The sequence below is a fragment of the Staurois parvus genome, unplaced genomic scaffold (assembly GCF_062004578.1).
Source record: "Staurois parvus isolate SC_StPar_1 unplaced genomic scaffold, SC_StPar_1.0 ptg001352l, whole genome shotgun sequence".
In the NCBI taxonomy this organism is placed as follows: Eukaryota; Metazoa; Chordata; class Amphibia; order Anura; family Ranidae; genus Staurois; species Staurois parvus.
This window is the reverse complement of record NW_028319148.1, coordinates 543,785-562,631: the sequence shown is the minus strand read 5'-3', so window position 1 is coordinate 562,631 and position 18,847 is coordinate 543,785. Positions and strand designations below refer to the sequence as shown.

At 45.3% G+C, this 18,847-nt stretch overlaps 1 protein-coding gene across 1 annotated transcript in view; it reads left to right on the top strand.

Moving 5' to 3' along the window:
• LOC149436659 (retinal guanylyl cyclase 1-like) overlaps nucleotides 1-18,847 on the top strand; it is a 144,171-nt gene that overhangs the window by 60,944 nt on the left and 64,380 nt on the right. The window contains exons 3-4 of the mRNA XM_089661576.1: nucleotides 4,314-4,612; nucleotides 9,332-9,683. Coding sequence (XP_089517702.1) covers nucleotides 4,314-4,612; nucleotides 9,332-9,683 — 651 coding nt within the window. The remainder of the gene's footprint in view (nucleotides 1-4,313; nucleotides 4,613-9,331; nucleotides 9,684-18,847) is intronic.

Below are 18,847 nucleotides of genomic sequence, written 5' to 3'. Positions count from 1 at the left end.
CTCAAGATACCTGTATTTTCTACCCAACACCAGTGCCTCCCGTGACAGGTCCTTAGAAGACATACTTTTCCAGGATCATTACCTTCCTGTACTTGGACCCATTTACAAGCATCCCTGGCAATTTCATTAATCTGGAGAGCAAAAATCTTGTTATTTTTTTTTTTTTGCACAAGATTGAGTATTCTTTGAAAAATGAATTTTCAGTTTGCCAATATAAGTTTCAATGTGAACATGTTCTACTCCTTAGTACTGTATATCAACATTATTGTCAGTCATGTAACAAGGTCCTCTTGGGGCCCCCAAAGTCTCAGTATACACAGAGTTCACCATGTATGGTGAATTGATAAAAGAGCAAAACAACTGGTGCAAAATAGCAATTGCATGTTACTCATATTGCATTCGGTTCATGGAACTCCAGTAATTACTTTGATGTGCTGATTCTTTTGTATTGATGAAAAAAATAATATACTGAAGTTCAAATTCTTGCCCTCGTTATCCAAAAATGGGAATTTTTTTTTAAGCTGGTCCTCGACTGCAGTCCAGTAGAAGGCGATTTAAATACCCCAGTGAATAAGCTGCCCATTCTCAGTCTTTCAGAGGACTTCTGGAGGATAAAACCTATCTCAGGTTTGATCTGCCTATGTACAAAAAATGGTCACTGGCTGTCTATAACTGGCCTTCACAGCAAGGAGCACATGGACGGGCGACGCATGTCAAACAACAAAACAGAAAAATTCCCAGCTCTAAGTTGCAGCCAGCCCACAAACACACTGAATTTACCTGTCTAGCAGTATGTGTTAACAACAGGGGTTTAGTTAGCACACATTTACAAATACATGCGTAAACTACAGAGTCTCGTCATGGCACCCCAATATTCTGTAGTTCCTAACTCTACAAATTTAAGAGCCCTCATAGTAGAGGCACATGTATTTAATGGATAGACCAAGTCAAATGGACCTGAGGGAGCCCACCCCTCCGTAAAGGTACAGGAGCGCACTGGACACCCAGCATGTAGCACAATGGCAGCTAGGGTGTCCAGTGTGCCCCCTCGACCAGCAATTAAACAGTACAAAAAACTGCCATTCCCCCCCCCCCCCCACACACTCTGTCCAAGCAGTACACTGAAAAATTTACATTTTGCCAAAAGTTTCTCCTGAAAAATAGTAGTGCACTTCCTGTGTCTAAGTGCTTCTGTGCCTTCTTCTGCTATATATTGCAGTTTGAGATAATCTAAGGCTCTGCTGAGACTTTCACCAGATTTGGAGTGAGATTTGGTGATATCACCACTGTTCTCTTTGCTGGAGAGAAAGATGTACCTGAGGACCTGCACTGCAAGCATATCCCTGCTTCTGCTTTAGTCATTTTACAGATCTGTACTTTTTTTTACCTCCCCTGTTGCTTCTTCTTCATTACCCCGCCAGTCATCAGTTCACCAGTAACTGGGAGAAGTTCTGCTATGAGGAAGCAAAATTCTGCCTCTACTAAGATGGCCATCTCACACAAAGACACAGTGTAGTACAAAGCATGGTATGTCAATAGTAGCTGCAGGGAGACCACAGGTGATACTTTTGACTATTCCTTTGGCCTCTGCCTGCCTTATTGCGATAGATTGTGTCAGGGATCCCGGGTCCTCGGCGGTGCGCGCATGCGCAGACGGCCGATCCGACCCAGCCGGCGATCGCGGCGGCGGCCGCGCATGCGCAGTAGCGATCGCGGCCGCACCAATGGGAGAACAGGGCGCTCTATTTAAAGCTGCCCTGTGCATCTCCAGGTTGCCGCAAGGTCTTGTTCCTGTCCTGTAAGTACGCTTCCTTGTTGCCAAACTCTGCCTGTTCTGTTTATGCTGACCCTCTCCTGCTCTGACCCCGGCTCGTCCCTGACCATCCTTCTGCCTGACCCTCTGTACCGCGTTGCCTGCTACCTGCTGAACCTGGCTTGTGACCCCGACCATTCTCCGCTTACTCCCCCTGTACCACGCTGCCCGCACAATACCGACCCGGCTAGTCTGACCTCGCCTACTCCTGATAGTTGCCCATCCATCCCGCTCGGATCGGGATCTGTCATCCCATCCATCCAGCTCGGATCGGGATCTGTCATCCCATCCATCCAGCTCGGATCGGAATCTGTCATCCCATCCATCCAGCTCGGATCGGGATCTGTCGTCCCCTTCACAGCAGGCTCAACCCGGGCACATACCCTCAGCGGGACCCCTCTGCCACCGCCTGGGGGTGCCCAGGGACGCGACCTGGTTTCAGTCTTGCACCAAGTCCATCCCCACCATCAGGGGCCCTGGTGAAAAGGCAGACTGGGACTTAGACTCCGCGTCCTGGGAAACCCCGTGCCGTGGACCACTAGAGATCCCGTTGGGCGGAGCCTGACAGATTGTACATTTCAGGTCATTTTTAACCTCCCTGGTGGTATTCCCGAGTGTAGCTCGGGGTAAAGTTTCAGCACCACAAGCAGTAACCCCGAGCTACACTTGGGAATACCCTGCAGCTTTGCTCTGGGATCTCTTCTTCACTTACCTTGTCGTGCACTCCCGCGATGTCCCCCCTGCAGTGTCCCCGGCAATGTCCTCCGGCCGATGCCGGCATCCATGTTCCGGGTTTCGTTCCCTGAGACGTCAGGAGTCCCTACGGGGGACGGAACTGGCGGGAAATTTGAAAATTTTAAAAGTGACATTCACTAAATTCACTAAAATCTGATAGTATTATATTACTGTATCAAACCTTTTCACATATATTTTGTCCCGAGTGCTTTGTCCGGCGCCCTGCCTGTATTTTTACTGTTCTTTCTGCCTGGAAACTGAGAAACGTCCATGGCGTCCAAAAAGCGTCCCTTTACGTCAAAAGCGGTTTTAGACCGGCTAGAGAACAGCGATAGTAAATCAGAACCACTTGCAGAATTGAGTGATAATGATTCGTGGGGGAAATTCCTCAACAGACACTGAAAACGATTCTGCGACTTTGCTCAGCGATGTGCAAACTTGGCGCTCTATTTCACATTTCAGTGTTTTTGGTTCAATTATATTATTGAATTAAATGTATTATTATTATATTATTATTTTTTATGATTATTTATTAAATTATAATTTATGATTTCGTGTTTCAAATTTGATTATACCCGGGATGTTTACTAGACTCTTGTTCGGACAGATTTCAGTGAGTTATTCCTAAGAATTACAGCCTACAATAAAAAAACAACATATTTCCATGCAAAAAATGTACCGCTTTGAGCACAGAAATATGGACATAATCAGACCGCTAGGGAGGCTACAGAAACACTGCAATTTTTCCCATTCAGAGCACATAGCCTACTGCTGGACATGTAATGGTTTCAATACATGGGGCAGCAAATAACTCTCCCCAAGTGACAGTGCTCAAGCCTGAGCAGCCAATCACCAGGCCTGAACACTGTCACATAGGGGGTGCCATGATGTTAGCCCCTCCTGTCTAAGCATCAAACCAGTTTACACTGAAGTTCAGACAGGCTGGAATTCTGTGGTGGTGAGGAAGCTGGCTGGGTAAGTATATATGGAAGGTGGGCAATGTGTAGAAACTGTTACTTTTCTTAAATGGCCAAAGTGTTGGTGTCAGCCCCCTAAACTTGTATAGTTGGCTCAGCTGAACATGCATCTAATCAAGGAGGAGCAAATGTTGCAACAATTGTTATTTCTCTTTACCTCTGTCCAGGGGCGGACTGACCATTTGGAAACTCGGGCACTGCCGAGGGCCTGGGGTCAGTAGGGGGCCCCATGAGATGCTCCTGGTACCTTTTTCATAGACTTTTTTGAGTTTGGGCAAGGACACAGGGGCCCCATGATCCCCTATTGCCCGGGGGCCCCATGAGTTGTCACTCCGCCCCTGCCTCTGTCAGTAGAAGAGGTATTTGCACTACTTTATAGACTAAAGTCTAACACCCAGTCAGGGGCGGACTGACAAAACATGGGGCCCCTGGGCAATAGGGGATCATGGGGCCCCTGTGTCCTTGCCCAAACTCAAAAAAGCCTATGAAAAATGTACCAGGGGCATCTCATGGGGCCCCCTACTGACCCCGGGCCCTCAGGCAGTGCCCAAGTTTCCAAATGGTCAGTCCGCCCCTGCACCCAGTCAATGTGAATATAGTCAGTCTGGGAGACTCATGGTTATTGGTACCTTACATGAATGTCCAAATGTACAGTACTAGGGCTACGGAAGCTCATTAGACAGTTCTTAATATTTATCTGTAATATACTCAACACATCAATTAGCTTTTTTGTTAGAATAAGTTCTAGCTAATGCATTGCAACTGACAATTGTGTTACAATTTTGTAGTGGTGATAATGTGCATGCACTCCGTGTTGATTGGTGGTGAAGACCAACAACGGCTTCTAGAGGCAGCCCATGACCTTCGAATGACAGATGGCTCCGTGGTATTCATTCCTTATGACACCTTGCAGTACAGTCTTCCTTATGACCGTCCCTTTTACATCTTTACGAACAAGACGAAGCTTCGTTGGGCCTATGACGCTGTGCTCACCATCACTGTCACCTCTCAGCATGGAAACTTCTATGATACATTCCGGGATGCAAAATCCAATGACGTGATTCCAAAAGATCTTGACCCAATAGAGGTAAGATCACCTGTCTTTAAGGAAATGCTTATACATCTACTTTGTATGCTCATGTGGGCAGCGGCGGACTGACAACTCATAGGGCCCCCGGGCAATAGAGGATAATAGGGCCCCTGTGTCCTTGCCCAAACTGAAAAAGCCTATGAAAAAGGTACGAGGGGCATCTCATGGGGCCCCCTACTGACCCCGGGCCCTTGGGCAGTGCCCGAGCTTCCAAATGGTCAGTCCGCCCCTGCATGTGGGGTTTTATAATGTTTTGGTAAAAGTTCAAACTGACATTGAAAGCAGTTTTTAACGCTCCTCAAACGCCTGTGCAAATGATACTATGGACAACACACAGTGCTGTTCACATATCAAAACATGAAGCATTAGGGTTGCTTCAAAATTGAAGCCTCGTTTCGATTCTGGATGAGTTTGAAGAATCTCATTCAAGCCTATTATTATTATTATTATACAGTATTTATAAAGCGCCAATAGTTCGCTCAGCGCTGTACATTACAAAGGGGGACAGAACATGTGACAGAACACTACCAATACAATGCAAAACATGAGGGGATCGAGGGCCCTGCTCTTTGGAGCTTACAATCTAGGAGGGAGGGGATGGTGGCACAGGAGGAGATAGCTGTGGGGGATGGAGTGGTAGGAAGAGTGGAGGAGGTCGGCAAGTTAGCAGGGGGTGGGGTAGGCTTCCCTGAAGAGATGGGTTTTCAGGGTGCGCCTAAAGGAGAGGAGAGTAGGTGATAATCTGATGGGTTGGGGCAGGGAGTTCCAGAGGATGGGTGACACCCTGGAGAAGTCCTGGAGGCGGGCATGGGAGGAGGAGACCAGGGAACTAGAGAGAAGGAGGTCTTGTGAGGAGCGGAGTGTGCGTGTTGGGCGGTACTTGGATATTAGGTCAGTGATGTAATTCGGGGCAGTATGGTGGACAGCTTTGTACGTCAGTGTTAGGATTTTGAATTTGATCCGTTGCGCAATCGGAAGCCAGTGGAGGGATTGGCAAAGGGGGGTGGCGGAGATGGAGCGGTTGGAAAGGTGAATGAGTCTGGCAGCCTATGGTGACTCTGCACAAACATGCTGGCAGGCGTTTGGGGGGCGTTTGCAGTGGGGTGTTAATTACATTACAGTTTATTATAAGCGTTTGTGGTGCAGTTTTAACACTTGTAAAACGCTTATAAAAACACATAGGGCATTTAGGAGGCATTTTCAACACTTGTAAAACGCAGTCTAACTCCCATACTAAAGCTCATTAATGCCTGTTTAACGCCCCTACTAATGCTATAGGAGCGTTTGTTAAGAGTTAGAAATGTAGTCAAGTGTGAACAAACCCTTAAGTGGTAGTAAAGTCCTTTTCCTTGATTTATACCTACATCAGGGGTGTCAAACTGGCAGCCCTCCAGCTGTAGCGAAACTACAAGTCCCATCATGCCTCTGCCTTTGGAAGTCATATTTGTAACTGTCAATCTTGCAATGCCTCATGGGACTTGTAGTTTGGCAACAGCTAGAGGGCCCCCAGTTTGACACCCGTGACCTACAGGTACAGTAAGCCTATAATAAGGCTTAGCTGTAGGTACAGTAAATTTCTACTAAACATGCACTGCTTATGAAATATTGACTTTACTTCACCAGCACATGTGCCCTGCACTCTCAATGGACTACTCTATTTCAGAGTTTATGTAAAAAATGGGTAAATTCCTGTCCTTTTTGCCGCTTGTCTCCCACTGTGGAGATTTTAGTTGATACAGCATGGAAAGAGGTCATCCGTAGGTAAGAAGGAGGTAAAAAATGGGTAAATCCCTGTCCTTTTTGCCACTTGTCTCCCACTGGGGAGATTTTAGTTGATCCTGCATGGAAAGAGGTCATCCGTAGGTAAGAAGGAGATAAAAATGGATAAATCCCTGTCCTTTCTGCCACTTGTCTCCCACTTGGGAGATTTTAGTTGATCCTGCATGGAAAGAGGTCATCCGTAGGTAAGAAGGAGGTAACAAATGGGTAAATCCCTGTCCTTTTTGCAACTTGTCCCTTACTGGGGAGATTTTAATTGATGCAGCATGGAAAGAGGTCATCCGTAGGTAAGAGGGAAGTAAAAAATGGGTAAATCCCTGTCCTTTTTGCCACTTGTCTTCCAATGGGGAGATTTTAGTTAATGCAGCATGGAAAGAGGTCATCCGTAGGTAAGAAGGAGGTAAAAAATGGGTAAATCCCTGTCCTTTTTGCCACTTGTCTCCCACTGGGGAGATTTTAGTTGATGCAGCATGGAAAGAGGTCATCCATAGGTAAGAAGGAGGTAAAACATGGGTAAATCCCTGTCCTTTTTGCAACTTGTCCCTTACTGGGGAGATTTTAATTGATGCAGCATGGAAAGAGGTCATCCGTAGGTAAGAGGGAAGTAAAAAATGGGTAAATCCTTGTTCTTTTTGCCACTTGTCTTCCAATGGGGAGATTTTAGTTGATACAGCATGGAAAGGTCATCCGTAGGTAAGGAGGTAAAAAATGCGTAAATCCCTGTCCTTTTTGCCGCTTTTCTCCCACTGGGGAGATTTTAATTGATCCCGCATGGAAAAAGGTCATCCGTAGGTAAGAGGGAAGTTAAAAATGGGTAAATCCCTGTCCTTTTTGCCACTTGTCTCCCACTGGGGAGATTTTAGTTGATGTAGCATGGAAAGAGGTCATCCGTAGGTAAGAAGGAGGTAAAAAATGGGTAAATCCCTGTCCTTTTTGCCACTTGTCTCCCACTGGGGAGATTTTAGTTGATGTAGCATGGAAAGAGGTCATCCGTAGGTAAGAAGGAGGTAAAAAATGGGTAAATCCCTGTCCTTTTTGCCACTTTTCTCCCACTGGGGAGATTTTAGTTGATGTAGCATGGAAAGAGGTCATCCATAGGTAAGAAGGAGGTCAACTGCAGGTCAGGAGGACAACTATAGCTCAGAAAGCAAGTCAGCTGCAGGTTAGAAGGAGCACAGCTGCAGATCAAAAGAAGGTCAGCTGCAAGTCAGAAAAGGATCAACTACTAGTTAAATGGAGGTCAGTTGCAGTTCCGAAGGAGGTGAACTGCAGGTCTGATAGAGATCTGCTACCAAATAAATGAAGGTCAATTGCAACTCAGATAAAGCTCAAGTGCATGTCAGAAAGGGATCAACTGCTAGTTATAAGGAGGTTAACTGTAGGTCAGAAGGATGACAACTGCAAGTCAGTTGATTGTAGACTATAGAGAGGCCAGCTACAGATTTGAAGGAAGTCAGCTGCAGGTTAGAAATGAGGTCAACTGCTGGTCAGAAGGAGGACAGCTATAGGTAAAAAGGAATCGGCTGCAAGATAGGAGGTCAACTGCAGATGATAAAAAAGGTCAACTGCAGATTAGAAGGAGGTTAGCTACAAGCAGGGGTGGACTGACCATTTGGAAACTCGGGCACTGCCCGGGGTCAGTAGGGGGCCCCATGAGACGCCCCTGGTACCTTTTTCATAGGCTTTTTTGAGTTTGGACAAGGACACAGGGGCCCCATGATCCCCTATTGCCCGGGGGCCCTGTGAGTTGTCAGTCCGCCCATGGCTACAAGTCAGAAGAAAGTCAGCTGCAGGTCAGCTGCAGGTCAGAAGGAGGTCAACTGCAGGTTAGAAGGAGGTCAATTGCAGGTTAGAATGAGGTTAGCTACAAGTCAGAAGAAAGTCAGCTGCAGGTCAGAAGGAGGTCAACTGCAGGTTAGAAGGAGGTTAGCTACAAGTCAGAAGAAAGTCAGCTGCAGGTTAGAAGGAGGTCAATTGCAGGTTAGAAGGAGGTTAGCTACAAGTCAGAAGAAAGTCAGCTGCAGGTCAGAAGGAGGTTAACTGCAGGTTAGAAGGAGGTCAATTGCAGGTTAGAAGGAGGTTAGCTACAAGTCAGAAGAAAGTCAGCTGCAGGTTAGAAGGAGGTCAACTGCAGGTTAGAAGGAGGTCAATTGCAGGTTAGAAGGAGGTTAGCTACAAGTCAGAAGAAAGTCAGCTGCAGGTCAGAAGGAGGTCAACTGCAGGTTAGAAGGAGGTTAGCTACAAGTCAGAAGAAAGCTTCAGGTCAGAAGGAGGTCAACTGTAGGTTAGGAGTTCAACATCAGGTCCAATTCACCTGAAAGAATAGAACTTAGAAACAACTCAAACTGATCGCAAACATACAATAAATGCAACTGCAAGCAGCCCACATATACAAAAGCCCAAAGACAGTAATAAATAAGATGACAAATTCTGTCCGTGAACTTTGAAGATAATCAAAAACGGAAATTCTACAGTAATGTATACACAAGAAATGGGTTGCATATCTGAGGGAAGTGGCAATGGCAAATACTGCACATTTTGTATATTAGATTAGATTACCATTAGGCACAGTAGACCTTTGTCTACAAGTGTCAGACAGAGAAACAGAAGTGGCTTTTTCCCGTCCCTGTCACTATGCACAGCCAGGTTTGGATGAATAGAACATGGAAATGTTTTGTACAAACCAGATGATGCTTACATAGGAGAGTAGGTTTGGATAGAAAACAGTTTTGAGCTTTCAGACTCCTGCTATTTAATTCTGTTTATAAGGTCCTTTTTAGGAGTGGCTTTTCCAGGCCTTCACTATTACTTGCTTTTCTGAAATCAATAAAGTCTATGTGTTAGCAAGCAATGATGTAAAAATGTGACTTGAGCAGGTCTATGTACCACCTATGCTGCTTCAGGTGTTTACCATTTCTACAATGTGTGTATTCCTAGGTATCTCCGCTCTTTGCAACCATCTACAACTCCATCTACCTCATGGCTAGACTCATTGAAAAGGCCTACAGTTCAGGACAGAAACTGGCAATTGCTTCCATAGAACGACAATCTCAGAACTTACAGCTTGAAGGCTTTGGGTTCCCACTCACCCTGGATGAAGATGGGGATGCGCAGACGCCTTACGTAATTCTGGATTCGAATGGAGAAAGCAGGATGTTGACCCCCGTGTACACTATTAATCCAGCTACGGGACACCTTCATTATCTGAGGAAAATCCACTACCCTTTCAACCACCACCCAGGAACTGATTCTGACTGTTGGTTTGACCGAAGCTCAATCTGCATTGGAGGTAGGAGCATTTGGTGAAAATTGCCATACAACTGTTAAATGTTCCTTAGTTCCCAAACAAAGGCAAGAACTCCTATTTTAGGAAGACTCTACGATTTTTTGGATGTTGGTTTCAAAAAATTTGAAACTATAAAGTGTAATTTTGTTTTATTTTATTTACCAATGTGCACTAGACTGTATACTTTGCAAATGCAGTTGCACTCATTTTCACCGGAGCTTAGTAAATGTGTGAAAGCCTCACTTTGTAAAGAATACCCAATCAGGTGCAAGGAAAAAAAAAAAAAAACATAATTTTTGTTTGCACATCATTGGGTGATGGAAATCAGCACATTTACTCTTGGGAAAAACGTGTGAAACTGCACTTACAAAGTGCACAGTCTATTTGCCTTTAGTAAATCCACCCCACTCTATCCATCTCAGTGGTATGGATGGAGAAATCTAATCATTTTGTGTCTATCTATAGCCATTTTTTGCCATGTCCAAAAATTGATATCCAGTATAAAAAACCTAAAAATGTATGTACAAAAATATCCCTAACATGTTGCAATGTCAGGCCATTATGGGAAAGGTTCCAACACTGCTAATTAAACTTTCTTGTCCTCTCCCACTTTACACATATTCCTATTGGCCCATTACTATCTCATTGACTATTAGGAATATGTAGGAGTCTGGAGCAGGGGCGGACTGACAACTCATGGGGCCCCCAGGCAATAGGGGATCATGGGGCCCCTGTGTCCTTGGCCAAACTCAAAAAAGCCTATGAAAAAGGTACCAGGGGCATCTCATGGGGCCCCTTACTGACCCCGGGCCCTCGGGCAGTGCCCGAGTTTCCAAATGGTCAGTCCGCCCCTGGTCTGGAGACAAGCTTCAACGACACCAGGAAAGCTTGTATTTTGCCAACAATTCCAGGATTCAGGCATAACAGCATGGTCCACAGGCTGATCCAAGTTTGTGCAGCCACCTCATTTTTTGGACAGATTTGCTTTAATATCAAACCCTTTTTATTCTCCAGCTTCAACCTAACCATCAACCTATCATCTAAACACAAACTTTACTTTTTTTTGTAATCTTTGACCTAATTCCCAATGCTGGCTATACGTCTAGACAATTTTGTAGCAGTTTAAACTAATTTCAACAATTCTTTAACCACTTCCAGACCGGACACTTTTACCCCCTTCCTGGCAATTTTCAGCTTTCAGCGCTATCACACTTTGAATGACAATTGCGCAGTCATGCAACACTGTACCCAAATGAATTTTTTACCATTTTTATGAGACAGATAAAGCTTTATTTTGGTGTTATTTATTCACCGCTGGGATTTTTATTTTTTTTGCTATGTAAATGAAAAAGTCCAAAAATTTTGAAAAATAGTGTTTTTTTTATAAAATTTTGCAAATAAATAATATTTAATCATAAATCTTTGCCAAAATTTATTCCGTTATCTTTTTAGTAAAAAAAAATCCAAATTAGTTTATTAGTTTATTTATAATTTTTAAACATTTTTTTTTACATTTTTATTTTATTTTTTTATATTATTATTTTTTATTTTATTTTTTTTTTTTTACATACTGTCACCCTAGCAGTACAGTGTTACCATGGTGACACTGTACTACTTGTGGGGGGTGATGAAGATTTTTTTTTTAATTTTACACTGATTGCTTTTACACCCATATAGGATGTAAAAGCAATCATTTCTCTTTCTCTCTGGCTGCATTCTTGCACTCATTGAGAAGTACTGAGTGAGCTGTGATTGGTCACAGCTTGTCACATGGTACAAGGCTGTTGTGAATAGGCTTGTACCATGTGACCTCTGTGATCATTCACGGATTTCACACAATGATGTCAGAAGTGACATCTTGCTTACACCTATTCATGTGATCACTAATTGGCCAATAAGTGATCACATGATCGGGACCTCACATAGAGGTCCCATACAGTGGTGTTCCCAGGTAGCGTGCACAATCCAATATGGCAGGTGCCGTTGCACTGCCACCGTCCGGCCTTTTATATACATGAGCTGTGATTTCACACGTAGTAAGCAATGATGTCACAAGTGCCATCTTGCTTACTAGTTTGCATGTGATCACTAATTGGCCAATCAGTGATCACATGATCGGGACCTCGTACAGAGGTCCCGTCCGACGATCGGTGTTTCACTGTGTCCGGAGGACACAGTGGGCACCGGATCGCGGTGCTGCGCGCTCCCAGGGAGCGCGCACAAGCAGGGTGCGGGGAGGCCGTTTATAAACAGCCACCCGACCCTGCAGTGCCACCGTCCGGCCGTTTATATGCAACGGCCGGTCGGGAAGTGGTTAATAAAAAAAAAAATATTGAACGCATCTAGGCCATGTACCACCAACAGTTTCTATCCGAACTTTAAAGCCCAATTGAAGTTTAAAAACATATATAGATGTAAGGGTGTTTTGGTGGACGGTCTGTGAGATGGCCCCTATCTTGTAGCTATTACATCACAATGCTGTAGCAGCACCTGGGACACAGGATATCTTAAGCCTCTACTAAGTGGGAGTTCTTGCACTTCAAGGGAGATTTACTAAAATTGGAGCACACAGAATTTGATGCAGCCATGCATGGTAGCCAATCAGCTTCTAACTTCAGCTTGTTCAATTAAGCTTTGACAATAAATCCTGTAATGTATATATGCATATTAGTGAGCGCACTCTAACAAGCGGCTATTGCACTAAAAGGAACCACAAAACCTTTCTGTATAAATTCGACAAAAAATGGAAAGTGCAGCGCTGTAAAAGAAATAAACTGTCCTTTTAAAGTAAATGACTAACAATAAATGTCCAATGTAGCAGTATCAAAGGAGAGAAGTGGTCCAGAGGAAAACTTCAAACAGCTCTGATGTCATCCAATATCCCAATACAAAGGAATAGGTAGATTGCCCACTTACCAGAAGCGCAATCTTACTGCGCATGTAAAGGTCACATGTAGCCGGGGTCCTGTATGGATACTGCCTGGAAATACACTGGTGGTCCCTCACTGGTATGGGGATACCGGTCTGGTCAAATCACACTGCTCCTCAGATCCACACACAGAAGCCTGAAATGCTGGGGCTGGCCACAACAACTCTCCCGCCACTGCGAGTGTTGCAGGCGCTCCTCATATGAGTGTGTGGAGGGCTGTGAGGTGGTTGTATTCTCCTGTGGCCAGCTCCAGCATTTCAGGCTTCTGTGTGTGGATCTGAGGAGCAGTGTGATTTGATCAGAACGGTATCCCCATACCAGTGAGGGACCACCAGTGTATTTCCAGGCAGTATCCATACAGGACCCCGGCTACATGTGATCTTTACATGCGCATTAAGATTGCGCTTCTGGTAAGTGGGCAATCTATCTAATCCTTCGTATTGGGATATTGGATGACATCAGAGCTGTATGAAGTTTTCCTCTGGACCACTCATCTCATTTGATACTGCTACATTGGACATTTATTGTTAGTCATTTACTTTAAAAGGACAGTTTATTTCTTTTATAGCGCTGCACTTTCCAATAAATCCTGTAAGCTGACTGGTTACTATGCAGAATTGCACCAGATTTTGCACCATACCGTTTAAGTAAATAACCCCCTTAGTGTCCCCATGTTCTTAAGCCTCTATTGCCTCTACTTAAAAGGGTCTTGAAGCTACAAGGACTACTCCCTAGAACATTCCCATTCCTCAGAGTAGATCAAACTTACTTGACCTTGTAGGAGAATAGAGCCACACAAGTAGTTTTCAGTTTTGAACTTGGTAAGTAGGAGAGGAGGACAAAAGAGGTGATATACCCGAAACTTACATGGGGCTCCCACAGCTCCTTGACTAGCATTTTCTGAGTGGGTGTCAGCATCCAGAAGCATCACATAAAACTTCTTTTTATGTACATGAGCCCTACAGAACAAAAATATCTAGTGTAACTCCATTCCATTGTAGACTCACTTAAGCCCATATGGCCTACCTTGCTAAAGAAAGGGGAGATACAAATTAGGCCCCAGCTCAACCTACTCAACCTACCCTCTCCCCAGAGGAAGAGCTAACGAATGACCCTTCCAGAGCATTGCCACTCTGGTTTGTCAAAGCTAGGTCCAACCCGCTGATGACAAGTTGACCAGAAGCCTCTATTGCTTCTACTTAAAAGGGTATTGAAGCTACAAGAAGGACTACTCCCTATGACATTCCCATTCCTCGGAGTAGATCAAACTTACTTGCCCTTGTAGGAGAATAGATCCACACAAGTAATTTTCAGTTTTGAGCTTGGTAAGTAGGACAGGAGGACAAAGGAGGTGATATACCCGAAACCTACTCAACCTACCCTCTCCCCAGAGGAAGAGCTAACGAATGACCCTTCCAGAGCATTGCCACTCTGGTTTGTCAAAGCTAGGTCCAACCCACTGATGACAAGTTGACCAGAAGCCTCTATTGCCTCTACTTAAAAGGGTCTTGAAGCTACAAGAAGGACTACTCCCTAGGGCATTCCCATTCCTCGGAGTAGATCAAACTTACTTGCCCTTGTAGGAGAATAGATCCACACAAGTAGTTTTCAGTTTTGAGCTTGGTAAGTAGGACAGGAGGACAAAGGAGGTGATATACCCAAAACCTACTCAACCTACCCTCTCCCCAGAGGAAGAGCTAACGAATGACCCTTCCAGAGCATTGCCACTCTGGTTTGTCAAAGCTAGGTCCAACCCACTGATGACAAGTTGACCAGAAGCTGGCCAGCTGACAAAACAGACAGGACTAGCTGTATCTACCCCTAACACAGGACTCTGGAGCTTCCTCAACATAGTAACTGGTAAGTGACATCATATGCATCATCCTGGGTGCAATGCTTTGCAAGACAAAACACAAAAATGAAAGTAAAATAAACCACAACAAGGCTGTCAGGGAACAGGAGATATGTAAAGTGAGGGTGGCCTTTTGCAGACTATTGCCAAGCAAGGAAGATGCATACAGATATCCACCTTCTATTCTTGTTCTGGTGACTTTAAAATTGAATCTACCTAGCAGTGACACGACCAGTGATAAAAACTTAACAGGGGTTCAAACCCTTCATCGTTCTATCCACAATTAAAAATAAAAGGTAAAAAGTTTTACATTTTGTTACACTTTAAATCAGTCCAATTCCCTTTGTGAGTCCGTATTGCTGTTATCACTGTACATAAAATTCTTAATTAGTACTGAAATTGTTGCTTTATGAGCAGAATCCAAATTGTTACGTACTCAGCATTTTTAATGAAAACATTTCCCTATCTAAAGTCTAAGGCATGGATGGCAAACACAAAGCCCACGGGCCGAATCCGGCCTGCCAGGCTTTGTCATGTGGCTATCTGACAAAAGAATCTCCCTGCAAAGTGGCAGAAATGAATTCCCTGGTACTAGGGCCATCAGACCTGCCTACATAGGTACTAGAGCTCAATACACAGGGAGGGAGCTGCATAGTAGAGATTGGAGGAAGCTTTGGGGAAGGGAGGGAGAGAGCTGTGGCGATGAGGCATTTGTGTGCAGAGGTGGGGGGATGGGGGGAGTGGTGGGTGCAGAGGTCAAAACCCAAGAGGAGGGGTGGAATGAGATGTTGCACTCGTTACACAGTGCACCCCTAAACCGTGCACTCTGTACACAACACACCCCTGAGCCTTGCACTTTTTACACAGCGCACCCCTAAGCCCTGTACTCTGTACACAGCACACCCCTAAACCCTGTACTCTGTACACAGCACACCCCTAAACCCTGCACTCTGTACACAGCACACCCCTAAACCCTGCACTCTGTACACAGCACACCCCTGAACTCTGCACTCTGTACACAGCACACCCCTAAACCCTGCACTCTGTACACAGCGCACCCCTAAGCCCTGTACTCTGTACACAGCACACCCCTAAACCCTGCACACTGTACACAGCACACCCCTAAACCCTGCACTCTGTACACAGCACACCCCTAAACCCTGCACACTGTACACAGCACACCCCTAAACCCTGCACTCTGTACACAGCACACCCCTGAACTCTGCACTCTGTGCACAACACATCCTTAAACCCTGCACTCTGTACACAGCACACCCCTAAACCCTGCACTCTGTACACAGCACACCCCTAAACCCTGCACTCTGTACACAGCACACCCCTGAACTCTGCACTCTGTACACAGCACACCCCTGAACTCTGCACTCTGTGCAAAACACATCCTTAAACCCTGCACTCTGTACACAGTGCACCCCTAAGCCTTCCATCTGTACACAGCACACCCCTAAACACTGTACTCTGTACACAGCACACCCCTAAACCCTGCACGCTGTACACAGCACACCCCTGAACTCTGCACTCTGTACACAGCACACCCCTAAACCCTGCACGCTGTACACAGCACACCCCTAAGCCTTGCACTCTGTACACAGCACACCCCTAAACCCTGCACGCTGTACACAGCACACCCCTAAGCCTTGCACTCTGTACACAGCACACCCCTAAACCCTGCACGCTGTACACAGCACACCCCTAAACCCTGCACGCTGTACACAGCACACCCCTGAACTCTGCACTCTGTACACAACACATCCTTAAACCCTGCACTCTGTAAAAAGTGTACCTCTGAACCCTGCGCCGTTTACGCAGCACACCCCTAAACCCTGCATTCTGTATACAGCGCACCCCTGAACCCTTCACTCTTCACACAGCGTACCCCTGAACCTTGCACTTAGTAGATAGCGCACCTGTAAACCCTGCACTCTGTACACAGTGTACCCTTAGACCCTGCACTCTGTACACAGTGTACCCCCAAACCCTGCACTCTCTGTATACAGTGCACCCCCAAACCCTGCACTGTGTACACAGTGCACCCCCGAACCCTGCACTGTGTACTCTGTAAACAGCGCACCCCTAAACCTTACATTCTGTAAACAGTGCACCCTTAGACCCTACAATCTGTACACAGTACACCCCTAAATCTGGCACTCTTTACACAGCACATCCCTAAACCCTACACTCTGTGCATAGTGCACCTCTAAACCCTGCGCTCCATACGTAGTGTACCCCTAAACCCTGCACTCTGTACATAGTGCACCCCTAAATCCTACACTCTGTAGGTAGTGCACTCCTAAATTCTGCACTCTGATAAAGAGCAGATGCCTAGTCTTACATATACAGCTGATCCTTTGAGGGCATACTGCTGATGCAGCCCTAGATGAATTTGAGTTTGACACCCCTGGTCTAAGGCCTCATGTACACTGCTGCTCCTAAACACGAGTTTAGTTGCTTTTGGCATCTTTTTGCCAAAGCCCCTGAACTCAACTCAATAAAAGCCTATGGAGGAATTTACTAAAATTGGTGCACTCAGAATCTGGTGCAGCTGTGCATGGGAGCCAATCAGCTTCTAAGATCAGCTTGTTCAATTAAGCTTTGACAATAAAACCTGGAAGCTGATTGGTTTCTATGCAGAGCTGCACCAGATTTTGCACCTTTCAGTTTTAGTAAATAACCCCCTATGTGTCAATGCACACATAGGCTTTTATCAGAGTTTAGCAGAAGCAGAGTGTAGGGGCAGTTAAACTTCCCTCTCCTGAATGCAGAAGAATCGCGTTCAAGAGAAGAACGTTTTGGTAAAAAAAAGGCAAACACTGCAAAAACTAAATTAAACTCGCCTAATTGCTAACTGCATTTAGCACTTGGGTGTTTATTAATTCCAATGGTAAGTACATTGACACCTGAAATGAATAAATGTCTAAGTGCTAAACACGGGTAAATGTGGCTAAACGCGGTACCGCGTTTGCACGCATTTTTGCTGGGTTTAGTGATTTCCAGCTGCCAGGAGAGCTTGGTGTCCAAAGGAGCTTAGTGTACATGTAGCCTAAAACCAAAACTGTTTTTAATTTAGGAGACATTAGGGAATGGTTACAACCCATATCAGCTTTCTATGTACTTTAAACCAATGATTGTAAATTCACAGATTCTGCTACATCATTAAAGTGGAGTTCCACCTGAAAATAAAAAAGTCATCAGATACAAAAACTGTCGCTGCTGACTTTTAAAATACAGTCACTTAACTGTCCCTCGGTCCAGCGGTGTCCTCACCACAGCTGGTTTCACCAACAGTCTTCTCTCCCTGGCACCAGCATCTTCAGTGTGGACATCCGGCTGTGACAGCCGGGTGATCACTGCACATGCGCTAGAAGCACTGCGCTTTGTGAATGGCCCCGTAGTCCTCTAGGACCTGTCACGTGTCTCAAAAGACTATGGGGAGGGAGGGCGGGAAGACAACTTTTGCTTCCGATTGCCTAGGTGATCGCAGCGGAAGTGGGAGCGGGTACCTGTCAAATTTGGATACCCGCTCCCCAAAGGTGCCAATCTTTAATGGGGAGTGGGGGACAAAGGCTTAAAGCGGAACTTCCCCTTTTGGGTGGAGCTCCACTTTAGGTATTCTATAAAGTTAAGGCAGAACTGCAGTCAAATATTTTATCTTCCCATGCAGTGGAGTTGCATGTGTTAACTGCTTGTATTGTACAGGGTTCAGGGAAAAAGCTATACGTACCCCATCCTCTGATCCTCTGGAAAACTGTGCTCCCCCACATCCAGCAGTGGACTGTTCCTGCTGTCCTCATGTCTGGAGCTAGCACATGGGGGGCAGGAGCAGCAGGGACCGTTCTTGTGCTCAGAGGATCAGTGGATTAGGTAGGTATATCTCAGCTTTACGAACCCCTAGAAAAAAAGTAGCATTTAACCCATGCAATGCGCGCACAGCCCCACTGGATGGGAAAATAAAATTTTTGCCCGAATTTCTTCTTTAAAGTGAATAGGTCTACCTAAACCCCAACACATTTACATTGCAGCTTAACAGTTCTTTTTTTTCAACTGAGCTTTCACATGGTGACCTCGACAGTAACATGCTTCTTGTCCTAAGGTCACAACACTCACCCACTGTACTGCATCTATGAAGAAGCCATGGTTGTCCCCCCTAGGACAGGACTACAGAAAGCTGTAGTCCTTAGAGAAACCTGGGAACAATGTGGCCGAAAAGTGTGCAGCAGAGGAACTTATTTGCTGACTTGATTTCTGGCAGGATCAATTGTTTTTTTTTTCTTATTAACAGTTATAACAGATGAGGGAAAGAAAGGAATTATTCAGTTGCATGTGTAAACTGAAGCTTGAGGTTTTGAGCTCTGTAAGCTAGAACATTTT